Source organism: Callospermophilus lateralis, chromosome 2, assembly GCF_048772815.1.
Source record: "Callospermophilus lateralis isolate mCalLat2 chromosome 2, mCalLat2.hap1, whole genome shotgun sequence".
Classification (NCBI taxonomy): domain Eukaryota; kingdom Metazoa; phylum Chordata; class Mammalia; order Rodentia; family Sciuridae; genus Callospermophilus; species Callospermophilus lateralis.
In genome coordinates this window covers 150,611,073-150,638,236 of record NC_135306.1, presented here as the reverse complement: position 1 = coordinate 150,638,236, position 27,164 = coordinate 150,611,073, and the positions used below count along the sequence as shown (strand labels likewise).

Below are 27,164 nucleotides of genomic sequence, written 5' to 3'. Positions count from 1 at the left end.
TGGCAAATCAAATTCAAAAATTTATCAAAAAGATCGTGCACCACAATCAAGTGGGGTTCATCCCAGAGATGCAAGGTTGGTCCAACATAGGGAAATCAATAAATATAATTCATCACAACAATAGACTTAAAGAATCATATCATCATCTCAATACATACAGAAAAAGCATTTGACAAAATACAGTACCCCTTCATGTTCAAAACACTAGAAAAACTAGGGATAACAGGAACATAGCTCAACATTGTAAAAGCTATCTATGCTAAGCCCCAGGCCAACATCATTCTAAATGGAGAAAAATTGAAAGCATTCCCTCTAAAAACTGGAACAAGACAGGGATGCCCTCTTTCACTGCTTCTATTTAACATAGTTCTTGAAACAATTGCCAGAGCAATTAGACAGATGAAAGAAATTAAAGGCATACTTATAGGAAAAGAAGAACTCCAATTATCACTATTTGCCGACAATATGTTTCTATACCTAGAAGACCCAAAAAATTCCACCAGAAAACTTCTAAAACTAGTAAATGAATTCAGCAAAGTAGCAGGATACAAAATCAACACCTATAAATCAAAGGCATTTTCAATGACAAATCCTCTGAAAGGGAAATGAGGAAAACCACCCCATTTACAGTAGCCTCAAAAAAAAAAAAAAAAAAGAAATACTTGGAAATCAACCTAACAGAAGAGGTGAAAGATCGCAACAATGAAAACTACAGAACACTAAAGAAAGAAATTAAAGGAGATTTTAGAAGATGGAAAGATCTCCCTTGTTCTTGGACAGGCAGAAAAAAAAATATTGTCAAAATGACAATACTACCCAAAAGCATTATACAAATTTAATGCAATTTCAATCAAAATCCCAATGACATTCCTCATAGAAACAGAAAAAACAGTCATGAAATTCATCTAGAAAAATAAGAGAGCCAGAATAGCTAAAAACAATCCTTAGCAAGAAGAGTGAAGCAAGTAACATCACTATACCAGACCTTAAACTATGCTACAGAGCAATATTAACAAAAACAGCATGGTATTAGAACCAAAATAAACTGGTAGACCAATGGTACAGCAAAGAGGACACAGAGACAAACCCATGTAACTACAGTTATCTTATATTAAACAAAGGTGCCAAAAACATACATTGGAGAAAAGATAGACTCTTCAACAAATGGTGCTGGGAAAACTGGAAATGCATATGCAACAAAATTAAACCTCTATCTCTCACCATGCACAAAACTCAACTCAAAGTGGATCAAGGACCTAGGAATTAAACCAGAGATCTTGAATCTAATAGAAGAAAAAGTAGGTCCAAATCTCCATCATATCAGATCAGGTCCCTACTTCCTTAATAAGACTCCTAAAGCACAAGAATTAATAAATGGGATAGAATCAAACTAAAAAGTTTCTTCTCAGCAAAAGAAACAATCAGTGAGGTAAATAGAGAGCCTACAGCTTGGGAGCAAATTTTTACCACTTGTACATCAAATAGAGCATTAATCCCTACGGTATATAAAGAACTCAAAAAGCTAAGCACCAAAAAAACAAATAACCCAATCAATAAATGGGCCAAGGAACTGAATAGACAATTCTCAGAAGATGATATACAATCAATGAACAAATATATGAAAAAAATGCTGAAAATTAGAGAAATGCAAATCAAATCTACTCTAAGATTTCATCTCACTCCAGTCAGAATGGCAGCTATTAAGAAGACAAACAGGGCTGGGGATGTGGCTCAAGCGGTAGCGCGCTCGCCTGGCATGCATGCGACCCGGGTTCGATCCTCAGCACCACATACAAAGATGTTGTGTCCGCTGAGAACTAGAACATAAATATTAAAAAAAATAAATAAATTTTTTTTTAAAAATGCTCAGCGTGGCTGTCCTCGTGACACCTCCTGGCTGTGGCCATCTCCACAGGCTGTTCACTTTAAAAAAAAAAAAAAAAGAAGACGACAAACAACAATAAGTATTGGAGATGATGTGGGGAAAAAGGCACACTCATAATTGCTGGTAGGACTGCAAAATGGTCAATTTTGGAAACTGCCAATATGGAAATCAGTATGAAATTCCTTGGAAAACTGGGAATGACCTAGCTATCCCACTCCTCGGTTTGTACCCAAAGGACTTTAAAATAGATACTACAGGGACACAGTCACATCAATGTCTATAGCAGCATAATTCACAATAGCTAAACTGTGGAATCAATGTAGATGCCCTTCAGTAGATGAATGGATAAAGAAAATGTGGTATATATACACAATGGAATATTATTCAGCAATAAAAGAGAATAAAATCATGGCATTTACAGGTAAATGGATGGAGTTGGAGAATATAATGCTAAGTGAAGTTAGCCAATCCCAAAAAAACAAATGCTGAATATTTTCTCAGATATAAGGAGGCTGATTCATAGTGGGATTGAGAGGGGGAGCATGGGAAGTTAAGATGAACTCTAGACAGGGCAAAAAGGAAGGAGGGAAAGGGAGGGAGCAAGTGGGTAAAAAAGATAGTGGAATGAAATGGACATCATTACCCTAGGTACATTATGAAGACACGAATGGTGTGAATATACCTTGTATACAAACAGAGATATGAAAAATTGTGCTCTATGTGTGTAATATAAATTGTGATGCATTCTGCTGTCATATATAACAAATTAGAATAAAAAATTTTTTTAAAAAGTTCACTGGCTTTCCCTCACCTGGCTATAACTGTTATTAGAACCTCTGGTATCTATACTTCTGCTCCTATTGCTCAGCCCTTGCCTTTTTTTAATTATTATTTTTTTATTTTTTTAGTTATAGGTGAACACAATATCTTTAATTTTTTTTAATGTGATAAGGATTGAATCCAGTGCCTCATGCATGCTAGGCAAGTGCTCTACCTCTGAGCCACAACCCCAGCCCGTGCCCACGGCTTTTTAATCTCCCAGTAAAGTTTGTATCTTCCAGATTATAACAATTCCATGTTGAGGATGACAATACAAGAATTCTACATCATCCCCACAACTGAGACCACTATCTCCTTTAGACCAGTCAGGATGAGACACTTTTGATTCCTAACTAGGCAGGATCATGGCCCCTTCCCAACTGAAATAGCCACAGAAGATGGATCTTCAAGTTTTACCAACTCTTAAGAATAAGGATCAAAGTCTGAGAGAAGGAGGAATGAGATAGTGATTTAGGATAAAAAGAGAGATAAGAGTCTTCAAGGAAATGCCCACAAGCTACAAAGAAGCAGAAAGCACACTGTAAATCTTGAGCAATGGTTCCCTTGGCCTCCACCCTTGTAAAATGAGGGAAATACGCAAGTGCAGGGAAAACTATCACATAATTGTGTGGCTCCATGTCTACTTCCTAAGTAAACCTACGTCTTTGTGGAAAAAAAAAACGGGGGGGGGGGGGGGCACAGGAGAGTGGAAAAACAAAGAGCACCAAAAAAAAAAAAAAATTCTTCAATGATGGAAATATTCTATATTGAGTGTGGTAGTAATTATTCAACTATAGCATACAATTTTTTATTTATTTATTTATTTTGTAATCCAGAATTGAACTTAGGAGTGCTTAACCAAGGAGCCACATCCCCAGTCCTTTTTATTTTTTATTTTGAGACAGGATCTCATTTAGTTGCTGAGACTCGCTTAAAACTTGCAATCCTCCTGCCTCAGCCTCGTGAGTCCCTGGGATTATAGATGTGTACCATCAGACCTGGGTACAGTATACAATTATTAAAATATATCAAACTATATAAAATTAAGATGGATGGATTTTACTGCACATACATTATTACTCAATAAAGCTAGGAAAAAAGTAAAACAAAGTCAGGCATAGTGGTGTACTCCTGTAGTCCCAGCTACTGAAGCCAGAAAATCACTTGAGCCCAGGAGTTTAAGAATATCCTATGGAACAAAGTGAGACTCTGTCTTTAAAAAAAAAAAAAAAAGAATTATAATAAAATGGTAAATACCAAATAAGTAATATCCTTTACTTTTAAGTATCACTACTTCTGAACCTGCAAAGCACTGAAATAAAAAATATTCAGTTTATCAAATATTTGAAATTTTAAACTGCTTCTATTTTTATAAGATTTGATTAAGCTTAATTTAGGTATCATCTCTTATAGAAATCAAAACCTAAATCCTTGTTCTGGACCAAATATTAATCTTCTGCATTCCCAAAGGATGCACCTGTTTTAATAACTATATTACATTGAAAACATTTGCATCTCTATCTCTTAACGCTTTTTAGCCCCAAGTATTAAGCTTCATCAGGCACACAGAAGTTCAATTAAACTGAAATGCATGTATACATAAAACCTTCATATAAAATATAAGTGCCAGCCGGGTGCGATGGTATACACCTGTAATCCCAGGTCCCAGCAGGCTGAGAAAGTAGGATTGCAAGTGCAAGGCCAGTCTCAGCAACTCAGCAAAATCCTGTCTCAAAATAAAAAATAAAAAGGGCTGGGGATGTGGATCAGTGCTAAGTGCTCCTGTGTTCAACTCCCAGTACCAAAAATAAAAAGCTTCGGCTGAGGTTATGGCTCAGCGGTAGAGCACTTGCCTAGCACATGCGAGACCATGGGTTTGATCCTCAGCACTACATAAAAAATGAATAAATAAAATAAAGGTATTGTGCCCAACTACAGCTAAAAAATAAATATTTTTTAAAAAGTGTATGTACTCACACGTATATATCCCATTCCTACCAAGTTAAAATATGTATTTTTTCCCAAAAAACTTAAGAAATGCCAAAAAAGGAGCTTATTAACATCAATATTCTTCACATTTTATATTTATGTAGATTTACTTTAGAGATTCATTAAGTCTAATTATAATAAGCTAACAGTCCTAACAGACTGTAGGACTCCAACAGTCCTAAGAACCAATCAAATATTCCTCCATAGAAGGTTTATGGTAATTTTTCTTTTTTTTTTTTTTTTTTTTTTTGGTGATACTAGGAATTGAATCCAAGGGCACTCTACCACTGAGTTATATCCCAGCCTTTTTCATTTTTTTGCCAGGCAGTCCAAGAACTTGCAATCCTCCTGCCTCAGTCTCTTGAGTCACTGAGATTATAGGTGTGTGCCATCATACTGGGGACTAGGCTTTAATTTTTTTTTTCTTTTTTTTTAGTTGTAGTTGGACACAACACCTTTATTTCACTTGTTTATTTATTTATTTATTTTTACGTGGTGCTGAGGATAGAACCCAGGGTCTCGCACGTGCGAGGCGAGTGCTCTACCACTGAGCCACAATCCCAGCCCCTAAAATTTTTTAAAAATAGTCGTATATCCTCTATTTTTGCAATGTCTGAAACAGTGGTATTTACTAAGGTCTTAGTAAATACCATTGATATAGATGCTAACAAAAAAATACAAAGAAATGTCTTGTGTTACTTTAAACAACTCCCAAGGACCTGATAGTCACATTTCCCCACCGTGCACAAAATTCATCTTAAATGCAGGCTATAAAATAGGTGCTAGTGGCTAACAGTGTAATTCCAGTCCAGCTCACTTGGCCTGATGCTTGGTATTAGGGAGAAACACTATGTTTACTTTACACCTGTAAACTGGATCTGAACCTGCAAACAGCACATATGGTTTATCACTTTACTCTGCTTCACTTTAACAGGAAAACACACACACACACACACACACACACACACACACACAAACATTACTAAGAAAATTAGAGTACTCGATGGCAAAATTCAAAATTACATAACACAGTTTGACAAAATTTAAACAGATACATTTATTTGGAAGAGGCCTGACCCATACAGTTTGTCATGTAAAAACAGTAATAATCTCTCTGCCAGTGAAGCACTCCAGGTTATTTGATAAAGCAATTCTCTCAAACATTCAGAACTATCCTGTTCTTAGATCTGACTTTTACAAGTGAAATTTAGAATCAGTTTGATAAATTTGATGAGAAAAATTTGGATTGGAATCATACTGAATTAATAGGCTAGAGAATTGATACTTTAATACAAAGTCTTTTCATCCATGAACTCGGAATATATTTCTACATTAATTCAGATCCTCTTTTATGATCTTCAAAAAGTACTTTTTAATTTTCTCCATAAAGTTTTGACACAGCACTTATGTTTTGATCTCTGATGTCCTTATTATTGAGTGTAAATGCATGGGGACATTTTCTTATTACTTTTATAATGGTAATTACTAGAATATACACACAGTATTGGTTTTATTATAACAAACAACTTCACCAAACTCTTATTAGTCTCACTTTTTGTTGTTGTTTGATGTTTTGTTTTGGTACTAAAGATTGACTCCAGGGACACTCTTCCACTGAACTACACCCCCAGTATTTGAGACAGGGTCTCACTAAATTGCTAAAGATGGCCTCAAACTTGTGATCTACTTGCCCCAATTTACTAAGTTGCTGGGATTATAGACATGCTCCACTGCACCCAGCTGGTCTCACATTTTATATCTGCTCTTAGATGAACCTACCTAGACAATCTTACTGTTTTTAAATGATGAGAATTTTTTCTTGTGTCTTTTTCATCTTCTGGTATTGGGGATATATCAATCAAGATTCTTCAGAGTGTTGGGTGTGGTGGCGCACACCTGTAATCCCAGCAGTTTAGGAGGCTGTAGTTGGAGGACTGTGAATTCAAAGCCAGCCTCAGCAACAGTGAGGTGCTTAGCAACTCAGTAAGACCCTGTCTCTAAATAAAATACAAAATGGGGTTGAGGATGTGGCTCAGTGGGTGAGTGCCCCTGAGTTCAATCCCCGGTATCAAAAAAAAAAAAAAAAAAAAAAAAAAAATTCTTCAGAGTAATAGAAATAATAGGAGAGAAAAAGACAGGTAAGTAAACAGACACAGGCACATACAGGATTTCTCTTAAGATACTGGTCATGCAATTTTGGTGCTCACAAGTCTGAATTTTGTAGGGCATACCAGCAAGGGGGAAATCCAGGCAGGAGTTAACACTACCATTTTGAGGCGAAATTTCTTCTTCTTCAGGAAACTTCAGTTTTGCTCCTGAAGCCTTTCAAATGAGGCACAACAACATTAATTGAGGGTAAATTCCCTTGAAGTTAACTGACTAGATGTTGAGCACATCCACAAAATACCTTCAAAGATAAATATGTGATTAAGTAACTGAATACTACAGCCTAGCCAAATCAACACATAATAAAAGTTACCATCACAAGAGGCACATTTGACTTATTCATGATTTTAATGAAAGGTCACTGTCGAGTTTTTTGGTTTTTTATTTTTTTTTTGGGGGGGGGGGTTGGAGGGGCCTACACTGATGACTGCCTTTGGGATACATAATCCCAGATCTTTTTATTTTGAGACAGAGTCTCACTAAATTGCCCAGGCTGGCCTTGAACTTTGATCCTCCTGCCTCAATCTTCAGAGTAGTTGGGATTATAGGCATGCACCTTTTCTCAGGCTAATGAAAGACCTTCTAAAACATTACCATGAGTGTAATGATTGAAGCAAGTTTTTGATACTATAAACACTATATAATAGCCTTTGATTTTTTATTATAACCCCTTTGTATTATTTTTAGGTATATTCTGCTATCTTTCTAGTTTGTTGAAATGAACACTAAGCCTACTAATTTTCAATGTCTTCTATTTTAAAACAAATTTATTTAAAAACTGTAAATTTCCTTGAATCATACTTTACACTTTTGTGCATGTATGCGTGTGTAACCATGTATATATACATACACTAGGAATCAATCCCAGAACCTTGTGCATGCTAAGCAGATGCTCTACCACTGAGCTATATCCCCAGCCCTATACCCTATTAAGTTATATATATATTTTTTTACCCTACAAGTTTTGTTACTCAGAGCATTTACTCTTATTGTGTGGTATTTAGAGCGTTTCAATTATGATTTCTATTTTAACTCATTCAGAAGTACTTTTGTTTGGTTTTAGTTTCTAAATACAAACAGGGACAGGATGGAAGTTCGAACAGTTGATTATGAAATTTTTCAAACATGTAACAAAAAATTTTACAGTTACACCCATATAGCCACCACCTAGATTCTGCCATAAATTTGATTATACTTGCTTTATCACATATCTATCTTTTTTATCCATCTCTCTAGACATCCACCATTAATCCTCTTATATTTGGTGCCAAGCAAATTGTAGATATTGGTATATTTCCCTCCAAATATTTCAGCATGCACACTGTTAACTAAAGTCCAATATTTTCTTAGTCTTTTATGTAAAACTACATACAGCTAAATTCGAACACTTTATGTACACATTATCTGAGTTTTGACAAATGTGCAGACCTGTATAACCCAGACACTTATAAAGACATAGAAGGGGGCTGGAGATGTGGCTCAAGCAGTAGCACGCTCGCCTGGCATGTGTGCGGCCCAGGTTCGATCCTCAGCACCACATACAAACAAAGATGTTGTGTCCGCTGAATACTAAAAAATAAATACTAAAAAACTTCAAAAAAAAAAAAAAAGACATAGAAGGACGACTTCCCCAAAAGTTCCCTCATGCTGCTTCTTAATCAATTCTTGCCCTTAACCTCTAGGGGAAACCACAGTACTGCTTTCTTTTCCACCATAAATTACGTTTTGCCTAGTCTAGGATTTAATATACATGAAATCAAATAGTAAGCACTCATTGCTACCTAGTTTCTTTTACTCAGTGTGTTTCTAAGATTCATTCACATTGTTGCATATATCCTTAATTCATCCCAAATTGTTAAGAAGAATGTATAGTATGTATTTTTATCTCCTTTGAGGAGATAAAAAGAATATTTATCTCTTTATTATTGATTTCTATTTTCATTCCATTGCAATTAGAGAATATTATAATAATGATGATAAACATTTCCAGAGCCCTTACAAGCAAGGCATTGTTCTGAATTCTGCTCCTCTTAACAACTCTAAAAGAGCCCTGTTATCATCTCTATTTGACAGATGAGAAAATCTAAAGCAAAGAAGTTAAACAACTTACTTAAAGTTATACAGGTAGGAATCAACCATTATCTGGCTTCTGAGCCCTCCCTTAACCACATACTACCCCAAAAGTATGGTACCATTTCAATAAAATGTTGAGACTTCCTTTTATGGAATTTTATGATCAATTTTCCTACCTGATAATTCATTTTCTCTATATCAAATACAGAATTCTGTATGTATGTAACTAACTAAGCTTATTAGTCAAATCTTCTATATACTATTTAATTTTTATTTGATGTGTCAATATCAGAAATAGGTATGTAAAAGACAGGCATGGTAATATGTACCATAGTCCCAGATTGGAGGAGGCTGAGGCAGGAGGACCACCTGAGCCCAAGTTCAATGTCAGCCTAGGCAACACAGAGAAGCAGTGTCTAAAAAAATAAAATAACCACAAAGAGGCATGTTAAAATCTCTCACTATAATTATAAATTTGTCAATTTCTCCCTACAATTTTGAAATTTGTACCTTTTGTATTTCAAACATGTTACTGGGTGAATAAATCCTTGAGCTTATTGAGTTTCTGGATTATTCCATTTATCTTTAAGTATTTTTTTTCTTATTAATGATTATACTTCAATTCTACTTAATAATATAATTTCATGTCTGAGTATTTTATGGAACATTTTATTGTTTTATTTTCAATACTCAACATCATTATGTTTTTTATATTTACAAGTATGTAGCAACCTATACTCACACTGTTGTTTCCTAAGTTTTGGAATTTTTGAAAAAAGCAAAGTTAAAAAACTGAGAAAAAGCACTCTGAAATAAAAGCTACAATCTCAAAATTTAAAAAAACAGTTAGAAAACTAATATTCAAATCAACTAAGCAAGGAAAGATGACTACAAAATATGTAAAATGACAAACATGCAAAAAAATTCAACCTTGCTAGTAAACAAAAAAAATAAGATTCAGGTAATAAAATTTTACCTATAATATTATAATAACCAATATTAAAATAATGATAATATAGGTCGAGCATGTCTAATCAGAAGTCAAAAAAAAATACTCCAAGATTCAAAACTTTTTGAGCGCAAATATGATCCCTCAAGTGAAAAACTCCACCTATGACCACATGTGATGAGTCACAATCAAAACTCAAGTACACTAAAAGGAGTATATAAAATTACCTTCATGCTATGCATGTAAGGCTTGTATGAAACATGATTGAATTGTGTGCTTAGACTTGGCTCTAATCCTCACAATATCTTAGTGTATGTGTGCATGTGCATGTGTATGTGTGTGTATATGCAAATATTCCAAAATCTGAAAAAAATACAAATGCTTGTGGTTCCAAGCATTGCAGATAAGGATTACTGAACCTGTACAACATGCTATTGCCAAGCCTGGAAACAAAGTACCTACCTGTACAGACAGTGGTAGAGGAGCCGAGAGTATAGTTAGTGACAGAATGCTTATCTAGCATGCATAAGGCCCTAAATTCAATATCCAGCCACTTGAACAGTATATAATAAACAGCTACTTAAACAGTATATAATGTTTAGCCATCAATTATCCTTTTAGAAACATATCCTAAAAAGATGGTTACATAAATACACAAAAATGTGAATAAGGACATCAACCACTATGCTACAACATTGGACAATAAAAAGCAATGAAGCCAGGGCTGGGGTTATAGCTCAGTGGTAAAGCACTTGCCTCACATGTGTGAGGGTACTGGGTTCCATTCTCAGCACCATATATAAACAAATTAATGAAATATGGTTCATCGATAACTAAAAAAAAAAAAATTAAGTATCTTTATTTTATTTATTTTTATGTGGTGCTGAGGATCGAACCCAGCGCCTCGCACATGCTAGGCAAGAGCTCTACCGCTGAGCCACAACCCCAGCCCCTAAAAAAATGTTTTTAAAGTAAGAAAGCCAGGTATAGGGGTGCATACCTATAATTCAAGCTACTCCAGAGCCTGAGGCAAGAGGATCTCAAGTTTGAGGCCAGATTCCACAACTTAGCCAGACCCTATCTCAAAATTAAAAAGGGTTGTAGACGTAGCTTAATGTAGCATCCCTGGATTCAATCCCCAGTACTCCCTCCCAACACATACACACACAAACACATACACAAACACACACACCAACTTCCTCAGGTAAAAGGCCTCACACTTTTTACTCCCAACACCAAACTGCCACTCTCAATAGTAGAGCACTTGCAAAACTTTCAATTTCCAGCACCACCAAAAAAAAAAAAAAAAAAAAGAAAAAGGCAGTATAATTAAAAATGCATAAGAAAAAATAAAATGGAATACTAATAATATTCAACAATTCAATCTATAAACTACCTCTTAATAACAAATCAAATGTTAAATACCCCATGAAGAAAGTTAGCTAAAAATGTAAAATGCATTTTGCCACAGAAACAATGCTTTAAATGATGACAATGACATAAAATCTTAGGATAAATATAGCTAAATTTAAGGCTGGGCTGAGAGGATAGCTCAGTGATACAATGCTTGCCTGGCATGCATAACGCCCTAAATTCAACATCCAGCACTGCACCTACACATACATAAAATCTGAGGTTAGACAGGAATCTAACCACCTAATATGTTTGCTTATTTGGGGACAAAAGAATTCCACAATACAGAAAGAAAGGAACACAGTAGTACATAAAGCCTATTTCCCCAACTCTGGTTGTAACTTCCTAAAAACAATCATTTTTTATAAAGGGCAGCTTGTAAATCGAGTATTCTTATTATTTGCACATATTAGAAATAAATTTTAAAGTATTATTAAAAAAAAATTTTAAAGTAGCTGGGCATGATAGCATACACCTGTAATCCCAGCAATTTAGGAGGCTGAGGCAGAAGGATTAAAATTTTGAGGCCAGTCTCAGGAATTTAGTGAGACCTAAGCAACTCAGGAAGACCCTGACTCAAAATAAAAATTAAAAAGGGCTGAAGATATAGCTCAGTAGTAAAGTGCCTCTGGGTTCAATTCCCAGTACCATAAAATGAAAGTCTACTAATAATGGAAATAACTTCACTGAAAACTAACTAAAAGCCAAAATGGTATTTAAGCATCAACTGAAGTTAAACTTTTATGGTATCTTATGTTTAATAAACATGCAATAAAACATTGACTAATGTTATTGAATCATTTAATTTTAATTTGGAGAGTAAGCAATATTCACGTAATTCAAAATTCAAAACATACAAAAAAGGGCATACATAGAAAGTTTCTGCCCCCTACCCTCATGAGAGGAAAAATAAATGCCACTAAAACATAACCCAAAGGACATATATACTCCAATTGTTTCCTGTGCGACCACAGATGTGCTAACGCTTTTCATCATACCAAAAATAACATTTTCTTTTGAATTACAATTATTTCAAAGTTCTCAAAACAGAAAACATCTGGATGACAAGACATTCACCATGAATACCAAAAAGGAGATCAAATGGTAAAGCATGCCCAAGTAATACTCAAAGACATCATAAAAACGAAATAAACAAAAATATCAGCTTAGAATCTATAAACTAATCCTGATGAACATATGACAGCAGTGGAACAAACGACAGGGTTAAAAACTTCTGTGCCTAGTTCCCAAATCAGTCACTGAAAAACAACAGCTCAACCCAAATTTACAAACCCCTGCTTATGCATCAGGTCCTTCTGAATACTGATACCACACACAGAATGTTGTCTGTGGGATTCAAATGAAGATTCCAAGGGCATACAAAGAAAAATACCAACTTCCTCAGGTAAAAGGCCTCACACTTTTTACTCCCAACACCAAACTGCCACTCCTCAATTAGTAGGACAAACTATTCATACAGGGACAAGCTTAGCTGATATTTGTTTATCCCTCCCTCCTTTCAGTTCAGCCACTTTACTAAAGCTCTCGCCTGAGAAGTAAAAGGAGATCAATAAAATACAATTGCCTGCAGGGCCCTTTGACAATCACTTCTCCAAATTATCCAATGACCAGAAGTGCAAGATTTTTAACCAGTCCTAAATTCCTAAGAGAAGAATCCTAACAGGCCACTGGCCTACTGGCCCACTACCTATGGTAAAACAAAAATCCTACTCCTGACCTAAGGTACTATATTCAAAAGTAGTTGGGAAATTGTGTTCCTTATTCACAATCTCTTGGGACAACTGGAATTTTAGCAACATCCCTCATATTCTAACCCTAATACATTTTTTAAGATTTTTATGGAAACTAATAGGAGTAAATTAGAAATAGGCCTGTGGCAAAAGAGCAAAGCAGTTATGTAGCAAAAGCCCTATTACTGCCACCATTACCTTATTTCTTGGCAAAGATCCACCCCAAGAAGATAATCACATTTTCATCCTTCTTTGCAGCTCAACCCAAACTTACAAACCCCTGCTTATGCATCAGGCATGCATGAGATAAGAGGCAAACTCAGCAATAAGATATCAAGAGAAAGTCTGTTGGGATAATTTCTGGTAAAAACTGACTTCCCTAATGGAAGGAAATAAGGGAGTGAGGGAGAGAAAAATCAGATAAGGAGAAACTGTCCTACCACCACAAACTGTTTCATGTTTTGGTGGTGTTGCTGTTTGGTTGGTTGGTTTTGCAGTACTGGGGATTGTACCCAGAGCTTTAAGCAATGCTGGGCAAGCGCTCTATCACTGAGCTATATATACCTTCAGTCCTATTTCATGAAAATATAATAAATGGAGCTTTAAGAAACCACCCAGCAATGATGAGGAGAATCATTACCAACACTCAGAAAGATGGAAAGTACACAGAACTACTGACCTTGGTGAAAGAGATGCTTCAGTTTATCTGTGAGATCCATTATATTTCTCAACCACAGGTTAACTCTTTAGGGAATAAGTCACAAACCATAATTTCTGAAGTGATTCTCTCAATTACTTAACAAAATTACAATCCACATGAATTTATAGAGCATCAATTACATTCCACATACTGTGCAAGAGATATTATATATGAATTCCTTTAATTATCAAAATAAGACCATAATAGTTTTTCAATTTACAGATAAAAAACACCAGGTTCTGAGAAGTTTAAGTGACTTCAAAATAAAAGACTAACCATTAGTGTTCGTATACTGCAGTGATATTCTTCTAAGAAGTATTTGTTCACTGCACCCTATCACACAGATCACCTTTACTATCTATTGTATTTATGTAACTGCATGTGGCTAAATATCAGGTCAGGGAAAAGCGCACACAAAATTTATTCAACACATCGTTTTGTTTTTTTTTTTTTTGCAGTACTGAGGATTGAACCCAGGGCCTCTCACACGTGCTACACAAGCATTCTACCACTGAGCTACATGCCCAGCCCTTTATATTTTATTTTTGAGATAGGGTCTAAGTTGACCAGCCTGGTCTGGAATTTGTGATCCTCCTGCCTGAGCCTCCCAAGGGGCTAAGGTTACAGGTGTGCACCACCACACCAGGCTTCAACATATCTATTCTTAACTGTAGTGGTGAGTAACTTCATTGGCCCTTAGTTTAAGTCCATTTGGCTCAGATGAGTATCTCCCACTCTAGTCTGTAAATCACAAAATAATTTCACCTGGAGTGGGCTGCAATGACTATTCCATTTAAAATTTAAAGAGGGCTGGGGATGCGGCTCAAGCGGTAGCGCGCTCGCCTGGCATGCATGCGGCCCGGGTTCGATTCTCAGCACCACATACAAAGATGTTATGTCTGCCGAAAACTAAAAAAAATAAATAAAAATTCTCTCTCTCTCTCTCTCTCTCTCTCTCTCTCTCTCTCTCTCTAGCTCTATCTCTTTTTAAAAAAAATAAAATTTAAAGAACCAAATCTTTAAATTTTAACAGCGATAAGGATCTATGAGTGATGGATAATAAGCTAACAAGCCATTAAATTAGCAACAGGAAGAAGTACTATTAAAACCTCAAGCTCAGCCGGGTATGGTGGCACGTGCTGGTAATTCCAGCAAAAGCAAGGCACTAAGCAACTCAGTGAGACCCTGTCTCTAAATAAAATACCAAATAGGGCTGGGAATGTGGCCAAGTGCCCCTGAGTTCAATCCCTGGTGCCCCTCACCCAAAAAAGAAAAAAAAAAAAAAAAAGAACTTGAATTACTTCAAGTCAAGTAAGCAGTGATCAGAGACAAAAAGTTTTATTAAATAGACCCTCCCAAACTATATTTCCTCCTCTGCCTAGTTTGCATTTCCTTCTTAATCTCCCTCCTCTATAACTGACCATAATATGGAAGTATGTATTTAAATTTTAAATTCATTCAATTGAAATTCCACATAATTTTTTTATTTTTTTTGGTACTGGGGATTGCACTAAGGGTCACTCGACCACTGAACCACATTCCCAGCCCTATTTTGAATTTATTTAGAGACAAAGTCTCAATGAGTTGCCTAGCACGTCACCTTTGCTGAGGCTGGCTTTGAACTTGCTATCTCCTGCCTCAGCCTCCCAAGCCTCTGGAATTACCGGCATGTACCACCATGCCCAGAAAAAAAAAAAAAAAAAAAAGAATCTAATATAGTTGTAGATGGACAACATGCCTTTATTTATTTTTTTATGTGGTGCTGAGGATCAAACCCAGGGCCTCACATATGCTAGGCAAGTGCTCTGCCACTGAGCTACAACCCCAGCCCTGGCAATTTTCTATTTTTTTATATATATATATACATACATACATACACACACACACACACACACACACACACACTTTTAGTTGTTGATGGACTTTTATTTTATTCATTTATTTAAATTAAATCCAGTGAGAATTAAATCCAGTGCCTCACACATACTAGGCAAGCACTACCACTGAGCCACAACTCCAGCCCAAACACATATTTTTTCATTAATTTTAAACTCACTTTAATCTATTTTTCCACTCAAAGAAGTGTTGAGTATCATCCTACTTGAACTTTTATTTGCTGCCCTAAATTTTCAAAAATTCTCTCTCAAAGATTTATATCATTTTGGGGTTATAATATGAAAGAACACAAATTAAGAAGCAATAATTGGCCAATCAATGAAAAAGGACTGTCCAGGAGCTGATATGCTATTCCCAGTTTTCATTACATCTAAAACCACTGATGGTCTAGGGATATGGCCTAGCAATAAAGCATTTGCCTAGCATGGACAAGGCTGTTGGATTAATCACTAGCACAATATATAAATAAATAAGCAAGCAAGCAAGCAAACAAACACCACTAATTGCTAAACAATTACTTTATGTCCCATTAAGAAAAAATACTGCCTACTAAATTGATATAACACCTTATCACTTAGAATTTTTATTCATACTTACGAAAAGAACTCTTTTAAACTTATTTTATCAGATTTTTAGCACATATTTCTATTGTGCACAATAAAAGGATAAAAAAAATTAATTGGTGCATTAGTCATATTCAGAGGCAAACTCTTCTGAATCACTTTTTTGAATCAGTCATCTATATCAAAGTTTTTTCACACAATACCATCCTCTGTGCCATCAAATGCCCACGTGATCCAATGTTTGTATTACAACTATTGTCTGTGGGATTTTCTTCCGAAACAGCTGATACCTTTTCCGAAAGTTCAGTGCACCGAGAGAGCCAAAAGCAAATATAGATGCATCTCGATTTAAGCAATGTAAGAATGTCAAATAATGTGCTACTGATACTGCTTCTTTAATCTTTTTTACTTGTTTTTCTTTTTCTGGTTTTAGGGATTGCACCACTGAGCTACATTCCCAGCCCTTCTTTTGAGGCCAGAGTCTCATTAAATTACAGAGGCTAGCTTTGAACTTGCAAACCTCCTACCTCAGTCTCTTAAGTCACTAGGATTACAGGCATGTGCCATGGCGCCACACACATTTTTTTGTTTTGTTTTGTTTTGGGTTGTTGTTGTTAATAAACTTTTATTTTATTTATTTTATTTTATATGTGGTGCTGAGAATCAAACCCAGTGCCTCACATGTGCTAGGCAAGTGCTCTACCACTGAGCCACAACCCCAGGCCCACGCACGTTTTTGTTTTTTTAATAGTTTGTAGTTGTTGATGTCCTTTATTTTTTTTTTAGTTGTAGTTGGGCACAATATCTTTATTTATTTATTTTTATGTAGTCCTGAGGATCGAACCCAGCACCTCACACGTACTAGGCGAGCACTCTTCCCGCTGAGCCACAACCCCAGCCCCTACCTTTATTTTTTATTTATTTATTTGTGGTGCTGAGGATCGAACCCAGTGCCCTGCACGTGCTAGGCAAGCACTCTACCACTGAGCCACAACCCCAGCCCTTACATGCATGTTTTGTTTTGTTTTGTTTTTAACAACTGATGAAACACAACTTCCTTTATTACCTTGACTAAGACAACATTCTTCCCAGACTTCAATCCAATAACAATAGTAGCCAGCAATGCTGAATACCTACCAAACTTGGCATTTCACAAATCTCATTTAACTTCCACAGAAAAGCAAAAATGTAAACATTAAAATTTTCTTGTATCTATGAAATATGAGGCTCAGAAAATATGAGGCTAGTAACTTGTCGAAGCTAGTAAGTAGCAAAGCTGAGATTCAATCTCTGGTCCACATTCTTTCCACTACTTCAAGTGTTCTCAAAATCTAGTGCACTTAAGAATCACCTCTACAGGAATGTAGCTCAGGGACAGAACATTTGCTGGGCATGGGTGAGGCCCTGGGTTCTATCCTAGTACCATTAAAAAAGAAAAAAAGCAAAAGTTCACTGATAGCTCAATGTATGAAAAAAAAAAAAAAAAAAAAATATATATATATATATATACACACACACACACACACACACACACACACACACACATATATGAAAACAAACTATTAGGCAGGCATGGTAGCACATGCTTTTAATCCCAGTGACTCAGGAGGCCGAGACAGGAGGATCACAAGTTCAAAGCCTGTCTCAACAATTTATGAAGGCCCTAAACAACTTAGTGAGACCCTCTAAATAAAATATAAAAAAAAGGCTGGGGATGTGGCTCAGTGATTAAGCGCCTCTGGGTTCCCTAGAAGGAAGGAAGGAAGGAAAAAAAGAAGAAAGGAAAGAAAATAAATTTTTAGTTAATAATGAACATTTTCAAAAGCAAAATATTTCAAAAGATAGAACTCATAATGAGTTCCTTGATTAAAAGCTGGGGAGACAGATATGAGATAGAGTGCACTAGTATGTGAATTAGAGAAAATAGCTGAGAATCCTCACCATACTTCATCTCACTATGCCTCAGTTTCCACCTAAATCTATAAAATAAATATGATAATTTCATAACTTTTCTACAATATATAATGACCTCCTAAAAGTGTTTGTTAAGATGGTAGTTCTTTGTATTCTGAGTCCCAGTAAAGAATCTTTTTTTACTTAGCACATCAAAAGGATAAACCATATTAAAAAGGAAATCACATAGGGTCTAAATTTAGAAACTTACTTGGTAAGAGGCCTTAGAGAACAAAAAGAGAAAAAAATAAGTAAAGGTAAACTAAAAAGAAAGTAAAATGTGTTTCTCTACTGCTGATAGCAAACATCAGTATAAAATGTGCATCAATATAAAATCTCCCCAAAAGCATGGAATGTCCCTGATTAACAACAAATAAATTATCGTTTTCTCTCATACTTCCATCCCAACACACCAGCTTCCAAACGCATCCCTGGAAGAAATGAACTGAAGAAGGTGAAGACAGCAAAGGGGTGGGGATAAGAGGAAACAGTATCATAATTGGTCTCCTCCCCTCAAAATTCCAGAAGGAAAAAAGGTGGGGGTGAAAACTCACCATATCCAGCAGAAAACTCTCCTATTTACCGCTTAATATGTTATGTGTTTGTTTATTAAACTCTTTTTTAAAAAGTCATAAAACCTTTTTTCTAGCCAGGTAAGGTGGCACATGCCTATAATCCCAGCAATTCTGGAGGCTAAAGCAAGAGGATTGCAAGTTCAAAGTGAGCCTCAGCAATTTAACAAAATCCTAAGAAACTTAGTGAGAACCTGTCTCAAAATTTAAAAAATAAATTAAAAAACGCTGGGAATATGGCTCAGTGGTAAAGCACCCCTGCATTCAATCCTTAGTACCAAAAAAAAAAAAAAAGTAAACAAACCTCCTTAGCTGACATTTCACTATCTTTAAATGCTCTGAATGGAACTTGGGGCTTGAAGGTAGATATGTTAAAACTAAAGCACTCTGTACAGTGTATTTCTGCATAAGACATCTTTGGCCTTTATCATTTCTCTATCCACAAACAGCTGCTTGCTTATATTACATCAATCTAGAATCAGTTTATTAATCTAGTTTCAATTGCAAAATATTTTAAATGTGAGGGTGTAGCCCAGTAGAACAGACAATGCTTATCATCTGCAAAGCCCTGGGTTCAATCCCCAGCACCAAAAAATAAAATAGGAAAAACAAGTAGATGATTACTTGGGTATGTTTGAGATTAACATTGCTGCTCTTTTGGACATCAATTTCAAAAACTTTTCTTACAAATGCAAGCCAAAATTATGTATATATAACCAATTTAGCATATATACATAAAGTATTCCATTAATGATTTAAAATCCTAGTTGTCCGTAGTATAACAAAATGAGTAAATGCCTACCAAATGAAAATTTTTACAAGACAAACAACTGTCTTGCTTATTTGAAGTATATTTCATCATTTATAGTTTGTTGGCAGCAAAAAAATAATCATTTCTTAGTTCCTTATTGTGGAGTTGAAACATTTCTATAAAATGTATATTTAAGGATATTCATAGACACAGCTGTAACAGTCAATAAGGTGTAGTATTTCCACAAAAGGCAATATAGGGCTGGGGTTGTGGCTAAGCGGTAAAGTGCTCCCCTAGCACGCATGAGGCCCTGGGTTCGATCCTCAGCACCACATAAAAATAAATAAACAAAGTAAAAGTATTGTGTATAACTAAAAAATAAACATTTTTTTAAAAAAAAAATTTAAAAAAAGGAAATATAGAGCCTTTCCCATCACATGAAACCATAGAAAAATTTCAGCATTTTCATTTGCTCTGTGTAATGGGGGGATGGGGGGGTGGCTTTTTTTTTAAACAAAGGGGTTTGTTTCTACAAAGCTGAATTATGTAGCTACATTTGATAACACATGGCATGGCAACCCTTATTTCACAATGTGTCAAACTATAAAGCATACTATAACATAGCAGACCCTAAGAATTTAAGTTCATGAGGGCATGGTAAATATACTGTACTATTTGATATAGAATGTATCTGTATTTACAAGTAAAATAAAAATTTAAGAGATTGGTGGTACTCTAAGGGACTAGCAGAATTTTTTACAAGGAGTCAAATATGTTTTTCTGTTCAGTTCACTCCCTTTTTTTTTGGTAGTACTGGGGATTGAACCTAGAGGGGCACTATTTTTGAGCTACATCCCCAGTCCTTTTTATTTTGAGACAGGGTCTTGCTAAATTGCCAAGGCTGGGCTTGAGCTTGTGATCCTCCTGCCTCAGCCTCCAGGACTGCTGGGATTACAGGTGTGCAATAATGTGCCTGACACTCCCATGTAAGTATATGTGTGTGTGGGGGGGGGGGGGCGTACTGGGGATCAACACCAGGGCCTTGTGCACACCAGGCAAGCACTCTACCACTGAGCTACATCCTAGCTCTCTCATGTAGTTTTTTTGGATATTAGGATATAATCCAGAGGCAATTTTACCACTGAATTATATCCCTAGTCTTTTTATTTTGAGACAGAGTCTTGGTAAGTAGCTGAGGCTGGCCTTGAATTTGTGATTCTCTTGTCTGGAATTCTAGGTATGTGCCACCATGCCTGGCTTCCCATAATGTTTTGAATGGAATACTGTGTTAACCTACTAAAGCATGAGTATAGGTCTCTCTCTTCCTTTTTGTCCCATTGTACCTTTACAAACTCAACGATACCCTACTATAGTCCTCCACAAATGGCTTATAAAATATCCCACCTAAGAACAAATATGGTTTCTCCTGTATTGAGGACTGAACACAGGGGCACTCTACCACTTAGCTATACCCCAATCCTTTTTATTTTGAGACAAAGTCTAGGCTAAGTTGCTGAGGCTGGCCTCAAACTTGTGATCCTCCTGCCACAGCTTTCCAATTCACTGGGGTTATAGGTATGTGTCACCATTCAAGGCTGAATAAAGTACATTTAAATACAGTTATATTCACTTGACAATTCTGCCATTCCAAACTAAAGGTACAAAGACTAAAAATAAGCCAAGTGCAGTGGGGCAAGCCTGTAATCCCAATGACCTGAGAAGCTGAGGCAAGATGATCACAAGTTCAAGACTATTCTCAGCAACTTAGCAAGGCCCTAAGCAACTTAATGAAACCCTGCCTCAAAATAAAAAAATAAAAGGGCTGGGGACATAGCTCAGTGGAAAAGCACATCTGCCTTCAATCCCCAATACCAAAAAACAAAAGAGTAAGATTTAACCTCTAATTTCAAAGAATTCACAAGGTGGGAGAAGCCAGAAACATGTGAAAAATCAAACTCCTTTGAGACCACAGAGAACAATTTACAGAGGTAGTAATAGCATTTGCCATGTGAAAAAGTGGGAGGAAGGGTATTAACAGGCAGAGGGAACAGCAAACAAAGACGTACAACACACAACTAGATTAGTAGATGTCTTAAAGAGCCAAAGTAGGAGGAATAAAAAAGAAGGTTGCATGGGCATGAAACATGCCCACGTAACTTAGTAAGGAAACCTTGCAACTAGGTTGCTGAGCATCATGTATGTTATGACAAGGTGATGGGCCTTTATCCAGAAGTACACAGAGAGCTAATATATAATAAAACAACTGATAGCTAACTGAAGACAATATGAAAGACATTAAAAAGGAGAGGTTGGGGGATGGAAGATATAAGGACACTGCTGGTAATTAGAATATTATTGTAATAATGTGGCCAAAATATCATGGATCAGCAATAATACAAACAACTAAACAGCAGCAGCAAGAGTGAAAATCTACCTCAACTTAGCTTAACATATACCACATCTATATGCAGTCATTTGATCTGTACAACCCTTCTGAATAAAGACTACAACTGCCCCATTCTACAAATGGGGCAACTTAAGTGTAGAAAAATGAAGACATTTTAGAAGTCAGAACACCTTAGTAGGTGACAGGGCCTAGAAACAAACCCAGAGCTGTCTGCCATGTCCATATTCTTGATTATAAGTTCCTGCACCAAGGTACAGGCAATAGGAGAAAAGAGTAATCAGGAAGTTTTTAGAAGAGAAAATCAATAGGACTTAATGGCCATGACCACCCACACCCAACACAGGATCTTCACTTATACACTAAAGTTGTCTACCTGAAATGCTTCTGAAAATTGATTACTTCCTTCATCTAGAGATTTCAATTAAAGTATCTTCTTCATATACTTACTTAACAAATGTTTAAGACCATGATAAAACTTTAGATATCTTTTTTTTTGAGGGGGAAAGGGGGGTGGGTTTTACTGGGGATTGAACTGAGGTGCACTCAACCATTGAGCCACATCCCCAGCCCTTTTATGCATTTTATTTAGAGATAGGGCCTTATTGTTGCTGAGGCTGACTATGAACTCACGATCTTAACCCTCCTGCCTCAGCCTCCTAAGCCACTAGGATTATAGGTATGGGCCACTGCACCCAGCTAGCTTCAGATATCTTACACAGGAATTTTTAAATTTAAAAATTTCCTTGTGAGCAGGTGTGGTAGCACATACCTGTAATCCCACCTAGTTGGGAGGCTGAGGCAAGAGAATCACAAGTTTGAGGCCAGCCTGGGCAACTCAGAAATAACTGTCTCAAAAAAAAAAAAAAAAAAAAAAACAGCACTAGGAATTTAGCTCAGTGGTAAAACGCCCCGGGTTCAATCCTCAATACCACAAAATACAGTACTTTTCAGTTGGAAAAACAACGATATTGGTGAATCCAAGAGAGATGAGAATAGATTTATATGCCTTAGTCAGAAACCCTAAAAGAACAGGTATATAGCTGAAATGTTCATAAACAGTACATAAGGTAAATATGGAAAAGGAAAAAATGAAACACCTTAAACTAAAATCTTTGGGCTATTAGCAATTCCAAACAAATATACTTTATCATAATATCATCTAGTTAGTATTTTTTTATGAAACCAACATAAAGTTAGGCAATTGATGAGGCTTATAGATCCAACTGCAATTTGATAATTACTAAAGTGAAATAAGAACTGCAACCACCATTGCAAAATGTAAATCATCTTCTATCCCTTACAAAAGTATCTGTCGAACTGTCAGTTTTTACTACAGGATTGTTAAAAAAAAAAAAGAAGAGGGGAAGTGCATTTCTTTCAATAAGTCATGCTTCACTCTGTAAGGAAAGATACTAATTTTCACAATGTTAGTTAAGATGTCTTATCTATTAAATTAAAAGTTATCTTGATTATAAATATAAGTAACTTTAATTATAAAATAAATTAAAAACATAGTTCTCACTAAGTTTAACATTCAAAGACAGTTATATGTGTCATGTTTAACAAACAGTGCTAGTATCTAATCATCTGGGATTGAGTGGTTCACCCCAGATATTAACCATTAACCATAGGAGTTGATTTAAAAATATGTGTAAAATTATACAGTGAATAATTGTTACAATTCAGTGGAAAGACATAAGTAAGAATTTTTACTTCAATAATTATAATTTGACTGACAGACTTTTAAGGCCCTTGTTTTTTTCATAATGGTATGTGTACATTATAGGTTCCTACACTACAGGGAAAAAGTTTGTATTGTGTTAGTTCCAGTTATAATTTCCAGCTGAGTCAAAGTTCTAACAGCCTTAAAACAGGAAATCCAAAAGGAAATTCCATCAGTAGAACCAAACAGGGTTGGCAACTCAAAGGTTCTTTGAAAAAGAGATATGGAAGTTCTCAAACTAGGAGCTGGGGCTGTAGCTCAGTTGTAGAGCACTTGCCTAGCTCCTGTGAGGCACAGGGTTTGATCCCCAGCAACAAATAAAATAAAGGTATTAAGCCCATCTACAACTAAAAATAATTTTTTTAAAGTTCTCAAACTATTTACTACAACCTTACCTCATATCTTCAAGCAAATCACATTCTGCTTGATGTTTGGCTTGAAGTTTTGTCATCTGCTCAACTTGAATGTTTTTCAGTTCTTGTGTTACTTTCACCTAAAATACACCATATATTTATTAAGGCCATACCACAACTTGAACAAAAAAAAAAATTAAGAAAAACTCTTTAATATTTGTCAGAATATATATACCTCTTACTTTTCTCTCCCTAAAGAACATAAACCCACTACTTGCCATCTAGTTTCATTATTAAAGACATTTATTTAATAAAAAAGGTAGTCAAATGACCTGTAACAAGCTGAATGAAAATACACTGGTATAAAATTATAAAAAGATGAAAAATAAACTGCCATTTATTTCATGCACAAGCTCAGTACATACCTAGGTCCTCTAACAGTTTTAAAAGAGCCAGTCTTCTATTTCTTCCAAAAAAGATTCAGACATTAACCACCAGGAGAAGTGAGCAGAGTGTAGATGGGAGAGGAGAGCATAAGAGTACCTAATACCTAATGACCGAAATTTATACAATCATGAAATAATATGCATGAATCAAACTACATAAATTATTCCATAATGGCTGCAAGAAAGCACACTGTCTCAGGATGATGCCCTCCACTCGCTGACAGCGCGTCAAATCACAATCTCACAAAGGAGAAAGCAAAAGTGACCTTCCAACATATGCAGTGCTTTTAAACTAACCCAGCAAGCCAGGTCGGGTGAAGGCTCCACTTTAAACAGCGAGAACCGCAAATGCCAGCGGGCCAGAGCCTCCAAGCCTGCCAGGCCGGACCTCAGGGTTCGAGGTTACAATCCTGGAATCCTGGCCGCTGGAGCGAGGCTACCCAGAGGAGTGGGAGTACATGTGCAAAAGAAAAGGTCTCACTTAACTGATCCCGGATTAAGAAAGAGAAAGAAGACACGGATGAGTTTGGCATTCAGCAAATGTTTGCCCACGAGAGGAGGATAGAATGGCCTCCTCCACCCAGTGTCCACAGAAGACATTCAGTACCCATGTGCAGAATTTAAAAGACAAGGACACAGCCTCGGCCACTGGAAAAGCCAGAGAAGGGCGCAGCGGGAAGCTGCTGACAAGCCAAGAACACTCGTCACTCCCACCCTGACTATCCAAGGCCAGATCTAAGTGCACACGCCACGCACAGTGCACTGTCGAAGGGCACTTGCCTTCCTGGGGGCAATGCCAGCGCCTCCTTGCCCCCTGGCTGGGGGCGGAGCAAGAACCTCGTGGAAAGGGTGGGGGTAGAAAAATAGGATCCATCAATTCTTAATTTGCTTTTCCCTAGAGTGGGAGGGCTATGACTATTCCAACTTCTTTTCGGCAGCCCTGTGGGAAAACCAGGCCAAACCTTTGGACTAGGCTTGAAACAAATCCCCCGCAAATCTGCAAACGGGCGGGGGTGGCGACAAGCGGCTGGAGGGCTCAAACCTGGTGCAGACTAAACAATCACACACGCACAAGGCTCTGCAAATCTGCAGGGGCTCCCCCGCCTTCCCTCAATGCAGCCCCGAGAATGCACTTTGCAGCGGGCAGCACTGCCATGCAGGCACACACATACAAATGCACACCCAAAACTCCTGTAAAATGTCTGGGGGCATCTTCAGTGCAGTGAAGGAGACGAACCCCGGCAGTCCCTCGATTGAAAAGGCACCTCACACACGTTCTCCCACAAACACCCGCCTGGAACCAGCGGCAACTCCGTGACAAGCCAGAGGCGAAAGCGGTCACGGCCCCTTGCGGGGAGGGGGAGGGGGCGCAGCGGTCGCCCCAGCCGCATTCCTAGTACGCATACCCTCCCGAACCCCAAAGCTCCACGGCTGCGCCCTTACCTTTCTCGGCGGTGGCTGCATGATGCTGAAGGGACATCAATCCTCCCCCGACGGCAGCGTTAGCAAGGACGAGAGGAGTAGGGCTGGAGAGGAAGGGGTGGCCGAGAGAGCAAGGGCACGAGTGTGTGTGTGTGTGTGTGTGTGTGTGAGAGAGAGAGAGAGAGAGAGAGAGAAAGGAGAGCCCAAGGAGGAGGACTCGCCCCAGAAGCAGCAAGGCCAGCAGGCAGCAAAAGGACCCCGGCCAGAGCGAGTATGAAGAGAGGGAGGAGGAGCGCCGGGAAGGCCTGGGGCCCGGGCGGCACGGGGGGTGTGTGAGGCAAGGAGGCGGAGACCACGAGGGGGCGGAGGCCAGGAGCAGGGGCGCTAGGGTCTCCCGACTAGTCCAGCCGCTGGTAGGGTGCTGCCGCGTCGCCCGCTCTCCCCGCCTGCCGCCTGCTCCCGTGCTCCAGGCGGACGCGGCGGCCCCCAACCCCACCCACTCCGGCAGCCCGGCCCTCGCGGTGCCCAACGCCCCCGCCCGGCCCCGGGAGGAGGAAGGCGGCGCCGCGCTCCCTGCTAGGGCTCCACCACTCAGGCCGCGGGAATTTCCGGCCCCACCGCGCGGCGCAGCGCCCCGCTCCGGCGGAGGAGGGAACCGCTTAGTCCAGCACCATCAGGTTAGCTGGCCCCGCCAGGCTGCAGCGGGGGCGCGAGGCCGCTACGCGGGGCTCCGTATCATGATGGGGGACGGGGGGAACTAACGGATTGGTCGGAGGATGGGAGAGGTAGAAACTCTAGAGGAGCGCGAAAATTCCCCTATTTCTTTCCGTGAGTGGCACGTTCCAAACGCCTCCAGCCCCCTCCCCCACACCGGGAGTCAGCCGGGGGCTTCCCGCGCGCTTTCCCGCCAGCTCGCCGCGGCGCGCGCCTCCAGCTGGGGGCGCGCACGTGGGCGGGAGAGGGCCCTGCGCCGACGCACGCGCACAGGCCGCCCCCACCTCCTGCCGGCTTTAGTTGAGCGTTTGTGTCCGGGTAAAGGAATGGTGGGGGGCGACGCTCGTAGGGAGGTTTTTACAATGGGAAGGGGCCCGGTATGCCCATGGCAAGAGAGATCTATTATTTTGCTTCCTCTCGGCTACTCACATCCTCTTTACCTGCCAGCTAATTGTGCACAAGGGGTTGAGCATGGACAAATCCTTTTACAACTGGCTACAGGTGCTAATCCGTTGCGATTTGGGGTGGGAAGTACGGAAGTAAGCGGTTGCTCTGCAAAAGAGAAAACGCTGTCTATTACAAGACATCGGGACTCTGCTGAAAGGGAGCAGAGCGGTCT

General features: G+C 38.1%; 1 protein-coding gene across 2 annotated transcripts in view; it reads right to left on the bottom strand.

Annotated features, from left to right (window-relative positions):
- Positions 1–26,306, bottom strand: part of Fchsd2 (FCH and double SH3 domains 2) — a 241,908-nt gene extending 215,602 nt beyond the window's left edge. For both annotated transcript variants that reach the window (XM_076846669.2, XM_076846670.2), the window contains exons 1-2: positions 25,853–26,306; positions 24,006–24,103 (exon numbers count right to left, since the gene is read on the bottom strand). In XM_076846669.2, the coding sequence (XP_076702784.2) occupies positions 24,006–24,103; positions 25,853–25,873 (119 nt within the window). In that variant the 5' untranslated portion in view covers positions 25,874–26,306. The remainder of the gene's footprint in view (positions 1–24,005; positions 24,104–25,852) is intronic.
- Between the last annotated feature and the right edge of the window lie 858 nt (positions 26,307–27,164).